We start from the raw sequence: 17,598 nt of genomic DNA, 5'->3' as shown, positions 1-17,598 counted from the left end.
GTTTATTACTTAAGTATTGCAGGTTCTTACTTGAGTATTGCAGGGTTCTTGTCTGAAGTATTGCAGATGAAACAAACCCAGGGACCTAGTAGAGGTACCAGGCTCTCATGATGATGAGCCAGTCGACTGCCAGCTGGAGATAGTACAGAAAGTAGGTGCACACTTCCCGATGGCGTCAGAAAGTGTGACCTTTCCAACCAATGGCAAAGAAGTTTAGGAAAGTGACTTGTCTATACAAAAGACACTTTCCTAAACACTTTTTGGCAGTTTTTGCAACTTGAGAGAAACCTCTTCAAGAACATTTGCAAAAGCTACTAGAAAACAAAGGCAGAATTATTTCAAGAACAACAACAATCTTTGGAGCTTTTCGTATAGTTGTTAGGAATATATTCTCTTGTTATTAAACTGTAAACTATTCCTGAATCTATAAAGGAATCAGTGTGTAGTGTTGAAAGTCTAGGTTGTCCAGGTGGGATAGCTTAGTGGGTAGATAGTTTTCTACTTAGGCTTGTTAAGCAATAGGGACTGTTGCTTAACTGTAAGATTGAAAACTCTTTTTTACGTTTGTTGTAATCGTGTTTTACTTTTGCTTTTGAAGATTAGTGAAAACGATTGAAAATCCTGTGGAACAGGTCGTGGTTTTACTCCCTTAAGCAAGGAGGTTTCCACGTAAAATCATTGTGTTGATTTTACTGCATTTAACTTTCTAGTAATTTTCTGGAGTGTAGTAAGGGACCTGGTCCATTACTTGTTAAGTGAAGGCACATATTCTATCATTCATAACAATAGCTGATACATTATACTTCTGCCCATCGGCGTCGAATAAATCAGTCGAAAAAAGGGGAAGTTTAAGCCCCAGCAAGCCACAGGAATCATCATGTAAACTATTATAGCATTTTCTGCCAAGATGTTTAGGATGACAAAAAATGGACTTACCAATGGAGTGGTGTAGAACGCGAAGACTGACTAATCAAATGTGAAAGATAAAATGCCAAGGCCATGTTGGCCTGACCCAAGTTGGTGTGCTAACACTGATTTTGGAAATGCCAAACAGAGCACAGAGAATGTTGATAAAGTTTTGAAGAGGTATCCAGGGACAATGTACCAAGTGAAACTACATATCAATGCTATTAAAAGGAACTTCCCTCTAGAGTAATTGACACCATTTTCTTTCTCATGTAGTGCCCTGCAAAATGTCATCATGAACCAGAATTTACATAGACTATTGTACAAAAAAGATAGAAGCATAGTAAATAATATCTTACTTCCTGGATCAACAAGGATTGTGATGGAGTGGTAAGTACTCCTTCAGAAGTCTCGACTTTGAGCTTTTGATATTGGACAGGGGAGAACAAAAGTAATAAGATGACACAATGGAAGAAGGTGAGCTTTTATACACTATTTTGACAAATTTAAGTACTCCTTCCAATGTCTCAAGTTCAAGCTCAAATATGAAGTTACCTCGATTAGGAAGTGTTTTAGACTCGATAAGAGTATTCGAGTTGGCACAAATATTTTGACCCTCTTAAAATTAGAACTTGAGGACTTTTTACACTAGAAGGTGCAATTTTTTTGTTTTGGTTCTTACCTGAAAATAGAGACTTGAGCAAGGGTAGATGGCCACCACATTTCTGCAGGCTCAACAACATACTTGTTCATAATACCAGCCCAACCATAACCCAAAACCTAAATCCATTATAAAATGTCATTAATACAAAACAAAAACAAGAATTTGCTACGAATTTTATTGGTAAATAGTTTGTAACTAATAAGATTAATTATTCTATGATGGTCGCGGAATTAGATTGAAGATTCATTTTTGTTATTTAGTCGCAGAAGTTATCCATTGCTAATTCCTACTATTTTATACTGAATAAAGATATTACTTGGTGTACTAGAAAGTGCTTCTCAATTGCCACAAATTACAAAGTGGGTAATCGAACTCGTATGGTAAAAGTTTAGGTAGTTAAGTAACATAGCTACTAGATATGCCATTATTATTAGCTTAAATATGTTAAATAATTAATTTTTTTTTAAATTTCTTGTCAAGTTAAATTGCGAAATCAAACAAATTAAGAAATATACCTGGGTAGTGATGACAAGGATCCAACCAGCCAAGAAGGATATTTTCCTGTGATAGAAGACCTTAATACTAATAGCATAAGCACATCCATTACCAAATCCAACACCAGCAGTAGCAAAAATTGAAATTAAAACATGTTCTTTCATGCTAAAAGAACCTGGATTAAGCAAAAATTCACTTAATCCAGATCTTGGCAAATGAAACTTCCTCATCGGAAGAACTTTTGCCAGGAGTTCACCTAATGGAACGATGCAACCTGTGCATTACTCGTACTGATTATAAGTAATGTTGCATGTAACTAAAGAAAATGTTGATAATGACATTAATCCACAAAAAATATTCCCCAAAAACCACTTTCAAAATGTACATACTGAAACTGATGGATCGTCATTTGTTGGTACTGTTAAACGAACTTGTTCTATAGGGGACTCGTCCTTGTCCTTCTCCTCTTTCATAATTTTTCATAAATTGAGTATTTCTCAACTTCTAGACCACAATTTTTTTTATATATACTTTGACTTATTTGCATAGAAATCCATTATTAGTCCTATTTTCTTTGATACCTAATTTATATGTATGGATTCTTTTTAATATTCACCAAAAAAAGTACTGATGAAGAGCTAAAGTTCAATGGTGTTTTCAACGATGCAATGACAATGACTGGTGATTTGAGATTGATCTCCAATTTGTTGATTTCTTATTGTTGTGCAGGTATATTTGAGTGTTTGGCGTTATTGGTGGACATCAAAGGAGGAAGCAGCACCGTGGTTATGGCTATTGTCGAAGCTTTTCCGAGCTTGTACTTGATTGTGCTTGATCTCCCTCATGTCATAGGTGACCAAAAGGTAACTGAAACTTTGAAGTTTGTTGTTGGGAGTATGTTTGCTAAAATTCCTCGTGCTAATGCAATGTTACTTAAAGATACATATTATTTAGAATTTCGTCAAATATTGACTTGTTGAAGATGTTTTAGAGGCTCATTAACCAAACTAAGCCATTATATAAAACAATTTATCAAAATAATATGTTTTTATAAAATTTTACAAAATTAGTATAAACGTATTTCACAGTAACGTTTTAGGGTATATTTTATTTTTTAAAAGCTGACGGCGTTAGGTTGATATACGTTACTCATAGTAACGTTTTACTCCTAAAACGTTACTGTGAGTAATGTTGTAATAGTAAAGTTTTAGGAGTAAAACATTACTAAAAAAACATTTTAGAAGTAAGACGTTACTCACAGTAATGTATATCAACCTAACGCTGTTAGTTTTTAAAAAATGAAATATACTCTAAAACGTTAATGTGGAATACGTTTATACTAGTTTTGTAAAATTTTGATAAAATGTATTATTTTAATAAATTATTTTATATAATGACTTAGTTTGGTAAAAAATAATGTTTTAGATGACTTAAGTAAAAATTTCAATTTTCTATGTTGTTTAGAGTGTTGGGTGGTCTTGGGCCTTCTCAACCCAAAAGCTAGCTCAAAGGTTGAGGCTTTCCCTCACACTTATAAATTGACCATCAGCCCCTTCCACTTTCGATGTGGGATAACTTAACAATCTCCCCCTTCACACATCGGGCCTTGGGCTGGAGAGAACGACAACCCAGTTTCTCCCTGGTGGGCTGAGACTTGTTAACAACCTCGGCTCTGATACCAGTTTGTTGGGAAAACGCGGACGAGCACAAAAATATATATAGTAAAAGTAATGGAAATAAAATGGGAAAATAACGACACCAAGAATTTTACGTGGAAACCCTTCTGAAATAAGGGAAAAAACCACTGGCCAAGAGGAGCAAGTGATATTACAATAGTAAGGAATTTTACACTGTGTAGTCACGAATACAATACTCAAAGTGACTACTACACACTCAAAAAGAACAACACTCTTTTGGTTTCCGTCTTACTAAAATATCGCTCACACTCTATTTTTCTTCACTGACTATTTTCTTGTATAGTCTATGGAATACCTCACTTTGCTCTCAAAATGGTTTTTCTCTCTAATTTGGTGTGTTCTACAAAAGAGCAAGAATGCTCTATTTATAGAAGGATAAAACCATGCCGATGTCACTAATGACATATGTAAACATAGCAAAGTCAAGAATGGTTGCAAATCTTACCAATTTGCCAACTACCAAATCTTTTATTTTCAACTCCAATTAATATTCCTTTTTAATAATTGCTTGTACCAATTGAATAGCTAAAGTTGACTAAAAAATGGGATGAATTCAACAAATCTCCCCCTCCAGTCCCATTTACTGGAAGAAGGTATCTTCAACTTCTTTAGAGAGAGCTCATACCCACAAGTTCTTTGCATAACTCGAACTTGTCTTTCGGTATCATCTTGGTCAGCATATCTGCAGGATTTTCACTTGTGTGAATCTTTTTGACGTGAAATCATTCATTCTCCACTTTCTCACGAATCCAATGATATCTGATGTCAATGTGTTTTGTTCTTGCATGGTACATGGAGTTCTTGCTCAAGTCTATTGCACTCTGGCCGTCACAATAGACAATATACTCCATCTGATTCAAACCAAGCTCTTGAAGAAATCGCTTTAGCTATATAATCTCCTTGCCGGCTTCAGTAGCCGCAATATACTCAGCTTCAGTTGTAGATAGTGCAACACATTTCTGCAACTTTGACTGCCATGATATAGCTCCCCCTGAAAAAGTAAACAAATATCCAGTAGTGGATTTTCTGTTATCAAGGTCACCTGCCATATCAGAATCTGTATAGCCTTTCAAGATTGGATTTGATGCTCCAAAACACAAGCATTCATCTGAGCTTCCTCTAAGATACCTGAGTATCCATTTCACAGCTTCCCAATGCTCTTTTCCCGGATTTTCGAGAAATCTACTGACAACACCAACTGCGTGAGCAATATCAGGTCTAGTGCACACCATTGCATACATTAGACTTCCGACAACGGAGGAATATGGAACTTTGGCCATGTTCTCTTTTTCCTCCCTAGCTGTAGGACACATCTTCTTGCTCAACTTCATATGACCAGCAAGAGGTATACTCACAGGCTTCTCATTCTTCATATTGAAGCGCTCCAGTACGCATTCAATGTACTTTTTCTGGGACAAATAAATCTTCCTTTTATCTCTAAGACGAGTAATTCTAATGCCCAAAATTTGCTTGGCATGACCCAAGTCTTTCATAGAAAAAGACTTACACAACTCTTTCTTCAGCTCGTCAATGTTGGAAGTATTCTTGCCCACAATCAACATATCATCCACATACAACAAAAGGATGATAAAATCTTTGTCAGAAAATTTTTGTACAAATACGCAATGATCTGAAGAAGTCTTCTTATAGCCTTGCTCCCCTATAACAGATTCAAACTTTTTGTACCACTGTCTGGGAGCTTGTTTTAGGCCATACAGACTCTTTTTGAGTTTGCGTACAAAATTTTCTTTACCATCTACTTTGAAGCCCTCAGGTTGTTCCATATAAATCTCTTCTTCTAGGTCACCGTGAAGGAAAGCCATCTTCACATCCATCTGCTCAATCTCTAAATTAAGACTAGCAGCCAAACCTAGAACTGTGCGAATCGAGGACATTTTCACAACAGGAGAAAATATTTCGTCAAAGTCAATACTTTTCCTTTGACCGAATCCCTTAACAACCAATCTAGCTTTGTACCTGGGCTTCAAGTTGTGTTCTTCAACTTTAACTTTGAACACCCACTTGTTCTTCCAAGCTCTCATGCCCTTGGGCAATTTTACCAACTCATAAGTGTAGTTCTCATGCAAAGACTTCATCTCGTCTTGCATGGCTTCAATCCATTGATTCTTGTGCTCATCTTCCATGGCCTCTTCATAACATTCAGGTTCTCCCCCGTCAGTGAGTAACACATACAAATTGGGTGAATAACGGGAGGAAGGAAACCGCTGTCTTGTGGACCTCCAAAGCGGAATATTTGATTTGTCCACAACTTCATGAGCAACAGGATCATCAATAACAATATCATTGTTATTATCAACATCAACATGTTGATTCGATACATGATTCTGGGCGTCATCATGATTATCAAACCCAACAATATCATGCACACTTGTGTGAGGAACTTCATCATGATGAACTATACCATCAAAACTTGAAGATTCTACCTTCTCCGCTTTGTCAATATCTTCAATTGTTTGATTCTCCATGAAAATAATATCACGGCTTCTCACAAGTTTCTTTTATATTGGATCATATAACCTGTAACCAAATTCATCTAGGCCATATTCAATGAAGATGCATTGCCTTATCTTGGCATCTAACTTTGACCTCTCATCTTTCCGCACATGTACAAAAGCTTTGCAACCAAATACTCTCAAATGCTCATAGGAAACATCCTTTCCATACCAAACACTATTTGGTACATCACTTTGCAAAGCAACAACAGGAGATAGATTAATAACATGTGCAACGGTCAATAAAGCCTCACCCCAAAATGAGTTTGGCAACTTTGCTTCAGAAAGCAAACAATTAACTCTTTCCATCAAGGTCCTGTTCATCCTCTCAGCCAAACCATTAAGCTGAGGAGTCTTGGGAGGAGTCTTATGGTGTCTAATACCTTGATGCTTGCAGTATTCGTCAAATGGTCCACAATATTCACCACCATTATCTGTACGAATACATTTCACTTTCTTTCCAGTTTCTCTTTCAACTGAAGCCTGAAACTGCTTAAAGACACCTAACACTTGGTCTTTAGTCTTCAAGACATAGACCCAAAGTTTTCTCGAGCAATCATCAATGAAAGTGACAAAGTAGAGTGCACCACCCAATGTCTTTGTCTTCATTGGACCACATAAATCAGAGTGCACTAACTCAAGCAACTCTGTCTTTCTTGAAGGAGGGTAGGACTTAAAGGAAACTCTATTTTGTTTACCAGCCAAGCAGTGTTCACATTTTTCTAAATTAACACTTTGGAAATTTGACAATAATTTCTTCTTGGCTAGAAAATTAAACCTTTCTCGCTAATGTGGCTAAGCCTATTGTGCCATAATGTTGAAGAGCTATCGCTCTCAACCGCATTCACCATATCAACACAAGTAGAGGCCGTAGTCCAGTATAGACCACGACGTTTTTTACCACGAGCCACAACCAAGGAACCCTTAATGAGCTTCCATTTTCCATCACCGTTGGTACTAACATATCCTTCATCATCTAAAACACCAACAGAAATTAGGTGCAGACGAACATCAGGAGCGTGTTTCACATTATTCAAAACTAGTATAGTTCCAACACTAGTTTCCAAACAAATTGTACCAATACCAACCACCCTAGAAACAGTCTCATTACCCATACTCAATGTTCCAAAATCACCAGGAGTGTAGGAAGAGAAAGAATCCTTCCTTGATGTCACATGAGATGCGGCACCAGTGTCCACAACCCAGCTTGACTCATCACAAGCAATATTTATCATGTTTGTATCAAGAACGGTAACAAGATCTTCGATGGTGACGGTGGCTAGGCAATTTTCATTGCCATCTTCTTTAGTTTCCTCTTTGTTTTTGTTTTGCCTCTTCAACTTCCTGCAGAACTTCTTTGTGTGCCCTTTCATGCCACAATGATAGCACTCAATATCCTTAAGTCTGCCTTTGGATTTGCTCCTATTTTGTTCTCTATGCTGAGAACCGCGAGTTTTATTTCTCCCCCTGGGGCCAGTTATCAGGACATCCGACGAAGAGGAACCTTGGGTTTTTCTTCTCATCTCCTCGTTCAAGACACTTCTCTTGGCGGAATCCATAGAGATCACACCATCCGGAGCAGAATTTGACAATGACGTTCTAAATGTTTCCAAAAGAATCTGGTAGGGAATCAAGTAGAAGCAAGCCTTGAATTTCTTCATCAAATTTGATGCCCATAGCAGATAATTGGTTCATAATCCCCTGAAAATTATTCATATGGTCTGTCATCGGAGCACCATCATAATACTTCAAACTCAACATCTGCTTTATTAAGAACATTTTGTTGTTGCCAGTCTTTCGAGCATACAAACTTTCAAGATGCTCCCATAGGGTTCGAGCATGTGTTTCCCCAGAAATATGGTTCAACACATTATCGTCGATCCATTGCCTAATGAATCCAAAAACCTGTCTATGCAACAGATTCCACTCTTCATCTGTTTTATTATCAGGCTTTACAGTGGTAAATACTGGTTTGTAAAAATTCTTAACGTAAAGCAATCTTCCATTTTTCCCTTCCAAATGGCATAATTAACACCATTCAAAGTAACCATTCTACTTGTCTTGGCTTCCATTTTTTTTCCCAAAAAATATAGTTATCGCAAATCAAAGTAAATCTTTTCTGATGTGGAAGTTCAGACTGTGCTGCAACCACAGAGCATACTCAGATAAAATCTTAGCTCTGATACCAGTTTGTTGGGTGGTCTTGGGCCTTCTCAACCCAAAAGCTAACTCAAAGGTTGAGGCTTTCTCTCACACTTATAAATTGACCATCAGCCCAATCCACTTCCGATGTGGGATAACCCAACATAGAGGAGGATGCTGAAAATTCATGCATTATTGTTATATTTTATTAACTATAATATTAAAAGAGATGATACAACTTATTTATTGCATTATGATAATTGAATTTATAACATGCAAATTACACTCAAACTCATAACTCGTTTTAGTTTAAATTTGTCTACTTAGTGACTAAATTTGAAGTAGGTAAAGTTTTGCGACATACTATTCTTTAATCTAAAATTGGACAAGGTAGCTATCATAAGAGACAAGAGGATTTGGTGGACGATATTAAAAAAAAAGGAGATTGTTAGATGTTCTGTAGACAAAGCAAAACACATCAATATAAACTACGCATAATACATAAATGTGCCCTTTAACTTGACTTCAAATCACATTTATGCCTTTCAACTTTGGATGTGCACAAATAGACACTTAAACTTGTATGAAGTTGAAAAAATAGACACGCATGTCATATATGTCATTTTTTGTCCTACGTGCCATGTAGGACTCATGTGTTTATTTATTTAAAAGTTGGATAGTTAAAGTGCCTATTTGTGCATTATGAAAGTTGGAGGTCCAAATTAAAATTTGAAACCAAGTTTAGGGTCCAATATATGTATAATTCGTATAAACTAATTGAAATGTGTGTGGTGTGGTATTTTTGGTACCTCAAACTTTACTTATGTGATTACATTGAATATGTTGATATTGTTATTGTCTATTTAGTATAGGTATAATTTATTACATAGTGGTATAAATATGACAATCAACAATTTTGTAATATATAACCCAAACTTATTTGGGTAATATATAACCCAACTTATTTGGGTATATAATACACCAACAGAGACTCTGAGAGCATTCAGCTAATAAACACAACATTTAAAAGTGTAGTAGCTCAATTAGCTACATTCCTTCTTGGTGCTACGTACTATGATTTTTGATTTATTTTTCCCAAAGCAACAAGTTATGGATTCTTGCACGAGTTCTTTTTTTTTTTTTGCTCTTCCATTAAAGTACCTTTTGTTGAAAATTATTTATAATTGCAAATTGAAAAATCGGGTAGAGATGATAGTATTTGCTCCATGCTTGAATCATATCAGTTTAAAATAACTTTAGTAAAAAAATATTTATTTATATTAAAACGCACTACAACAAGTGTAATATGCTTCACATTTCAGAATACCATGTATTTTGGTTCCGCTAATACAACTAACAAGAGTGTTGAACAAGTACAAATATTTTTTAGTGCAAATAGCCCAGGCGTGCTGTTTGCAATCTCTGTACTTAAAATAAGTGTATTTCTTTTTTAAAGATTTCATTGTAACAAAAATTTCTCTTAAAAAAAGCAGATATGTCTTAGGTGAAATATCATACAACTACATTCATAGTATTTTACTTGTCGAAAGTCTTTGAAACTTGAAATTGTTGAACAAGCATTTTATAAATAGTTGTTAACACACCTACCAAAGGTGAGTGGTGCGGTTTCAAACTTTACTTTTGTAATGTTATAACATTCTGTCATAGTTCAGCCATTCACATTAACATAGTATTTTGAATTAGAGCTTTTCATTTAGAAAAATAATGGCCAAAAGAGTTATTATATATCTACATTATTTGGCAGACCTCTGCAATTTATTATATTTATTAGCCAAAATCAAGATAGGTGAAGATTTCTGAGAACAAAATAATCTCCGAGAATCATTATATTATTAGCCAGAATTGATATAGGTTATGGATTCTTCTCAGGAACAATAACTTATTCACAATTTAGCATGCAGAATAACAAGGCATCAAAATTATTATTTTTTTTTTTGAAAAATTCTTTATTAAATTTTATTGACTTATAGTTGCTTGAATCTGACTTGACTCTTTTCGCTGAGATAGTTTAAATTTTGACCATCTTGTAAGTTGGATCATGAATCTTAGGTAGTAGTTTTAGCTTTGACTAATTGTCTTGATATGTTTGTACTGTCAGTGTAGTGTTGTAGGCTTTACTATGATTAACAAATATTGTTATTTCACAATTGTAAAGCATAAATTTATTTCAACATGGTCAGAAAAAATATGATTGCTCAAGTAATATAAGTTGACTCTGTAAAACTTTTTATTTTTTTACGAAGTGAGATTTCATTAAGGCATCCAGTAGATGCAAAGGTTCCAAAGGGAGATTTAAATCCGGGATTGTAGTTTCAAATTTATATGTTAAGAGTAACTTTTTTTTTAAATATCAAAGGCGACCATGTTGGCATGACCATCAGTGAAATGCACTCCTAAGTATATTCGAAACTATTATATTGGATTGAGTATGCAGCCTCAACAAGTTCACCTATGGAAACTTCTTATTTCTTGGAAAGTCGTTTTTTTGCTTAATCTGATCTATCAAGTTTCGATACTTCTATATAAATTGCCAATACTAATTGCATCACTGAATCTTAATGCATATTGTTCATGATTTGACAAACTTAGGGACCTTGTAAAGGTACCAGGTTTCTTACTTGAGCGTTGAAGATGAAACAAACACAGGGACCTTGTAGAGGTACCAGACTCTCATTGTAACGAGCCAGTTGACTGCCAGCTGGAGACGGTACAGAAAGTAGGTGCACACTTCCCGATGGCGTCAGAAAGTGAGACTTCTCCAACCAATGGGAAAGAGTTTAAGGAAAGTGACTTGTCCATATAAAAGGCACTTTCCTAAACATCTTTGGTAGTTTTTGCAACTTGAAATAGAACTTTTCAAGAACATTTGCAAAGGCTGCTAGTAAACAAAAGGAAGAATTATTCCAAGAACAGCAGTAATCTCTGGAGCTTTTAGTGTAGCTGTTTAGGAATATATTCTCTTGTTCTTATATTGTAAACTATTCCTGAAACTATAAGGAATCAGTGGGCAGTGTTAAAAGTCTAGGTTGTCCAAGTGGGATAGCGTAGTGGGTAGATTGTTTTCTACTTAGGCTTGTTAAGCAATAGAGACTATTGCTTAAACGTGAGATTAAAAACTTCTTCTCACATTTGTTGTAATCGTGTTTTACTTTTGCTTTTGAAGATTAGTGAAAACGATTGAAAATCCTGTGAGACAGGTCGTGGTTTTACTCCCTTAAGCAAGGAGGTTTCCACGTAAAATTATTGTGTTGATTTTACTGCATTTTACTTTCTGGTTATATTCATTAGTGTAGGAAGGGACCTGGTCCATTATTCTGTTAAGTGAAGGCATATATTCTATCAAGTGGTATCAGAACAGGCACTCTCTATTTGGTTAACACCAAGGAAGTGATATTTGTTCTAGAATGGCTGCTCCACTTAATCTCGAAGAAGGTCAGTCGTCAACAAGACCTCCCCGTTTCAATGGACATTTCTACAGTTGGTGGAAAGTTAGAATGCATGATTACCTCATGGCTGAAGACAGCGAGTTATGGGATATTGTACTTGATGGATCATTTATTCCGATGATGGAAGAAAAGGATGGAGAGAAAACTAGTCTTGTTCTGAAGCCTAGTTAGAAATACGACGAAGCTGATAGAAAAAAGATTGAAAAGGGCTACAAAGCAAAAACTCTTCTTGTCTGTGGGATAGGACCTGATGAGTTCAACAGGGTGTCAGCTTGTGAGTCTGCTAAGGAAATTTGGGATTGTTTGAAGACTGCTCATGAAGGAACTGAACAAGTCAAAGAATCAAAGATTGACATGCTTACCTCTCGGTATGAGAACTTCAAAATGAAGGAAGGAGAAACAATTCATGACATGTTCACAAAATTGTCTTCCATTACAAATGAGCTGCGAAGTCTTGGTGAACCTATAAGCATGAGCAAACAAGTCAGAAAAGTACTTCGAATTCTTCCAAAATCTTGGGAAAGCAAGGTTGATGCCATCACAGAAGCCAAAGATTTGAAGGTGCTGACTATGGATGCTTTGATTGGAAATCTGAAGACACATGAGATGAATCGAAATTACGATTCATCAAAGAAGGAAGCTAAAAAGGACAAGTCATTGATGCTGAAGTACAAATCAGATGAAGATTCCAGTGATGATGATATGGCATATCTCATCAACAGATTTCAAAAAATTGTGAGAAAAAACAAAGTTTTTAAAAGAGGAACAAATGGTACTCGAAATGCTACTCAAGGTGATACATGCTACAAGTGTGGAAAAGCTGGCCACTTTATCAGAGAGTGTCCTCTGCTCAAGAATGAAAACAAGGAACATCAAAAACCAAGAAGTGACAAAGAGAAGAGAAGGGACCTGGTACTCGGTAAGAGAGATCGAAAAGCTGCTGCAGATTTGGTGGTCAAAAAGGCTCTTGCTGCGTGGGGTGATTCTTCAAGTGATTCAGAAGATCCTGATGAACCAAATGATGTGTCTATGGTGGCTGTACATGAGGAGGAAACCATTTTCAATGAAATGTTTGCTCTCATGGCTCATACAGAAAATGAAGAAGAGGACGACCAGGTAACTCTTCTTGATATGAAAAATGACTTGGATAATTATTCTCTTAAAAAATTGAGAACGTTGGCAAAAGTCATGATTGATTCTGTAATTGAGTTAACATCTGAAAGAGACACCATGAATGCTGAACTTGACAGTTTAACTGAAAACAAAGTTAAACTTGAAGAGAAAATGTCAAGAATGGTGTCTCTAGAGTCTGATAATTCTGAACTTAAGAACCAGATGAATCAGATAAATGAAGAAGCTGAAAAGCTAAATGGAATGTCAAATGGTTTACAAGTTGAAATTCAAGAAAAACTGAAAAACTCTGAGAAAAACCTTGGTCTGTCGTTGGAAAAGAGCAACAAATTAGAAAAGGATATTGTCAAACTTAAGGAAGAACTTGAAAAATCTCTTAAGTGGACAAAATCCTCAAAGTTATTGTCAAATGCAACAAAATCAGAGTAATTTCAGTAAGAAAGGACTAGGAAGTTTGAACATCACTCCTCCTTATAATCCTCACAGCAAGTATGTGTTTGTGTCTGACAATCTGCTCTGTCTTCATTGTGGTAAGAATGGGCATTTAAAGGGAGAGTGTGCTGGCTGGAGAAAATCCTATGAAAGACTCTCTAATTATGCTGAAAGGCAAAATTTACCAAAAGAGAGACCTGGTCCTCCAAAGAATGTTTCAACTCACAGATTTTCAAAGAAAAAATCTGTCACTGCCCCAATGTCCTTTGTTAGAAAGCTTCAAAATCTACCCTATTGGACTAAATACATTCTAATCACTCCTTTGTCTGCCTTCTGGGAACTCAAATTGAAACGGGTTCCCAAGCTAAACAAGTGATTCTTGGTGCAGGTGAGTGAGAGGAGCAGCAGTCAATGTTGGTATATGGACAGTGGATGCTCTAAACATATGACTGGTGATGTAAAAAATTTCCTCTCACTCAAGACACTTCAAGGAGGAGGTGTCTCTTTTTGTGATGGAAAGAAGGGGTACATTTTGGGAGTTGGCAAAGTGGGAAAATCTCTTGAAGATTCAATCGACAATGTGTATCATGTGGATGGGTTGAGGTACAGTTTGTTGAGTGTGTCTCAAATCTGTGACAAAGGAAATGAAGTCAAATTTACTTCTGAGAAGTGCACTGTGGTGAGTCTAACTACAAAGAAGGTAATTCTCACTGCTCACAGAAGTAAAAATATGTATGTGGCCAACTTAGAAACGTCTCATGGAGATGACCTGACATGTCTTAGCGCTCAGAATGAGAATGCTGATCTTTGGCATCGTAGGATGGGGCATGTAAGCTCATCTCTATTGAACAAACTTATTTCTAAGGACCTGGTCCGAGGTCTGCCAAAGCTGAAGTTTGCTGAAAATAAAATCTGTGAAGCTTGTGTTATAGGAAAACAAATCAGATCATCCTTTAAGCCTAAAAAGCAAGTAACATCATCAAGAACACTAGAGCTGCTTCACATGGACTTGTGTGGACCCCTGAAGGTTCAAAGCAGAAATGGCAAGAAGTACATATTGTTGATTGTTGATGATTACTCGAGATATACATGGACATGATTCTTGAAATCAAAGGCAGAAACAGCTGAAGAGTTGGTGGTGTTTTTCAAAATGATTCAGACCAAATTGAATCAAGTCATTTGCAGCATTCGATCTGATCATGGTACTGAGTTCGAGAACTCAAAACTGGATAAATTCTGCATGGAGAATGGTATGAGTCATAATTTTTCTGCTCCTAGAACTCCTCAACAAAATGGAGTAGTGGAAAGGAAAAACAGAACCTTGGTGAACATTGCCAGAACTATGATTATTGAATCAAATTTTCCTCAAAATTTCTGGGCTGAAGCTGTTAACACAGCATGTCGTGTTACCAACAAGTGTCTGATAAGAGCTGTTTTGAATAAGACCCCCTATGAGCTGCTCAACAACAGAAAGCCTATGCTGAGTTATCTTAGAGCATTTGGATGCAGGTGTTTTGTGCTGAACAATGGAAAGGATGATCTGGGAAAATTTGATCCTAGGAGTGATGAAGGAGTATTTGTTGGATATTCTTCATCGAGTAAGGCTTACAGAATATTCAACAAACGAACTCAATGCATTGAAGAAAGCATTCATGTTGTATTTGATGAGGATGGAAGCTTGAGGAATAATGGATCAAATGATGAAGATGATGTGATCAAACTGTTCAATTCGCAGAAAAATGAAGGAAGTGAAGCTGATGTAGGACAACAACTGAAAAATGACTGTGATGATCAGAATCATAGTCTACCTGAAGAGGCTGATGAGGTGGAAAAATGTGATGAGGTACCTGGTACTACTCAGAATTCCAGCCAGAGTACATCAAACTCCCCAGAAAATGATGTCACTCTTTATGAAGAAGAACATGCTGATCAACTCAACCAGTCTGCTCCAAGATCAGTATGGAAGCATAGTTCATCACATCCTCTTGATAATCTTATTTCTCCTTTGAATTCTGGAATTCATACTAGATCAAAAACAAGAAATCTAGTTGCATTTTCAGCATTCATATCATCTATTGAGCCCAAGAATGTGAAAGAAGCATTAGGTGATGCAGATTGGATCAACTCTATGCAAGAAGAACTTCATCAGTTTGAAAGAAGCAAGGTATGGTACCTGGTTCCTCGACCTGCAGGCAGAACAATATAGGAACCAGATGGGTTTTCAGAAACAAGCTTGATGAAAATGGAGTGATTACTAGAAATAAATCCAGGTTGGTGGTTCAAGGATATAATCAAGAAGAGGGAATAGACTATGATGAGACTTTTGCACCTGTTTCCAGAATGGAGGCTATCAGAATTTTAATAGCTTTTGCTGTATTCATGGGGTTCAAGCTGTATCAAATGGATGTGAAGAGTGCATTTCTGAATGGAGATCTCAAAGAGGAGGTATTTGTCTAGCAACCTCCTGGTTTTGAAGATGCAGAGCTACCAGATCATGTGTTCAGATTGAATAAAGCCCTGTATGGTCTGAAGCAGGCTCCAAGAGCATGGTATGAAAGGCTGTCAAAGTTTTTGTTGAAGAATGGTTTCAAAAGAGGCAAGATAGACAATACTTTGTTTTTATGAAAAAGAGAATAAAAATTGCTTATCATTCAAGTGTATGTGGATGACATAATTTTTGGAGCTACTTTAGAACATTTGTGTGAAGAATTCTCAGCATTAATGGGAAAGGAATTTGAAATGAGCATGATGGGTGAACTAACATTCTTCCTTGGTTTACAAATCAAGCAATCATCAAATGGGATTTCAATCTGTCAGGAGAAGTACATTAAGGAGCTACTGAAGAAATTCAATATGTTTGACTCTAAACCTATTGATACTCCTATGGGACCAAATTCCAAGCTTGTAGTAGAGGAATCTGATCCTCTTGTGAATCAAACAATGTACAGGGGAATCATTGGATCCTTGTTATATCTGACTGTTAGCAGGCCTGACATTGTTTATAGTGTTGGAATGTGTGCCAGGTTTCAAGCATGTCCTCGTGATTCACACTTGAAGGCTGCGAAACGTATTCTCAGATACTTGAAGAAAACAGGGGACCTGGTGCTCTTCTATCCAGCAGGTGACACTTTTGATCTAGTTGGTTTTGCAGATACTGACTTTGCTGGTTATCAAGTTGACAGGAAGAGTACTTCTGGAATGGCTCATTTCCTTGGATCATCAGTTATCTCTTAGGGAACCAAGAAGCAGAACTCTGTGGCTCTCTCAACTGCTGAAGCTGAGTATGTAGCTGCTGCAACCTGTTGTTCACAATTGCTGTGGATCAGGCAACACTTGGAAGATTTTGGGATTCACATCAAAGCAATTCCTCTTATGTGTGACAATACTAGTGCTGTTAGTATGGGAAAGAATCCAGTCCATCATAAGAGAACAAAGCATATTGATGTTAGACATCACTTTTTGAGAGATAATGTTGAGAAGGAAAATATTGTGCTTACATATTGTCCGACGGAGGAGCAAATTGCAGACATCTTCACCAAGACTCTCAGTAAAGATCAATTTGAGAGAAATCGGTTGAAGTTGGGCATGTTGATCTCTAAGTGATGTTCTTAGCTTCCAACAGTTGAATTCCCTTGATGGCTAAAACTATAGTGCAGGTATCCTTTGTGTGAATATTAACTATCTGAATAGAGATCCTTTTTGTACCTTTTGTAGGTATACTTTCAGGAAGGACTTGCTTAGCAAAGAAAATGACTAGAACAACTGGGGAATGAGGATGTAACTGTGCTATGGTACCTGGTGCCTGTCCAGGTTAGCAATTCTACATTAATTTGAAACTGAAAATTATGACCGTTGATAATGCCACGTGTCAGTCATCGGTTAGTCTGACCATTACTCCCATCGCTTCTCTCACAAGCGACACATCCAATCGCGGACCTGGCACCTTTTCACGCCTTTTAAAAACCCTCAGTACTTCTTTTTGAAATCCACATCCGTCATTTAACATTCCTTTTGTTTCAAGAAGGGTTTAAACAAAAGTTAAAAAGGCAAACTTTGTTTCTTCTTCTTCCTCTCTCTGTTCGAAAACCCTTTTTCCTTTGTCCTTCAAACATGTCTTCTCCTTCTTCTACCTCTAAACAGATGCTAAATGC

At 36.6% G+C, this 17,598-nt stretch overlaps 1 protein-coding gene across 1 annotated transcript; it reads left to right on the top strand.

The window, feature by feature from the left end:
- The first annotated feature begins 11,842 nt into the window (after positions 1-11,842).
- Positions 11,843-13,823, top strand: LOC107001304. The gene is made up of 5 exons (XM_015199410.1): positions 11,843-12,050; positions 12,129-12,589; positions 12,695-12,954; positions 13,057-13,440; positions 13,502-13,823. The coding sequence occupies exons 1-5, from the start codon at positions 11,843-11,845 to the stop codon at positions 13,821-13,823; spliced, it is 1,635 nt and encodes a 544-aa protein (XP_015054896.1).
- Positions 13,824-17,598: the final 3,775 nt, after the last annotated feature.

This window comes from Solanum pennellii, chromosome 10 (assembly GCF_001406875.1).
Source record: "Solanum pennellii chromosome 10, SPENNV200".
Lineage (NCBI taxonomy): Eukaryota > Viridiplantae > Streptophyta > Magnoliopsida > Solanales > Solanaceae > Solanum > Solanum pennellii.
This window is presented reverse-complemented; position numbering and strand designations above follow the sequence as displayed.

Bases quoted from the DNA above. Each gene is read 5' to 3' on its own strand.
- LOC107001304 (XM_015199410.1), top strand. From the start codon at position 11,843: ATGGCTGCTCCACTTAATCTCGAAGAAGGTCAGTCGTCAACAAGACCT. The intron at 12,051-12,128 runs GTTAGAAATACG...TCTGTGGGATAG, and splicing joins TAGTCTTGTTCTGAAGCCTA to GACCTGATGAGTTCAACAGG. The intron at 12,590-12,694 runs GCATATCTCATC...ACATGCTACAAG, and splicing joins ATTCCAGTGATGATGATATG to TGTGGAAAAGCTGGCCACTT.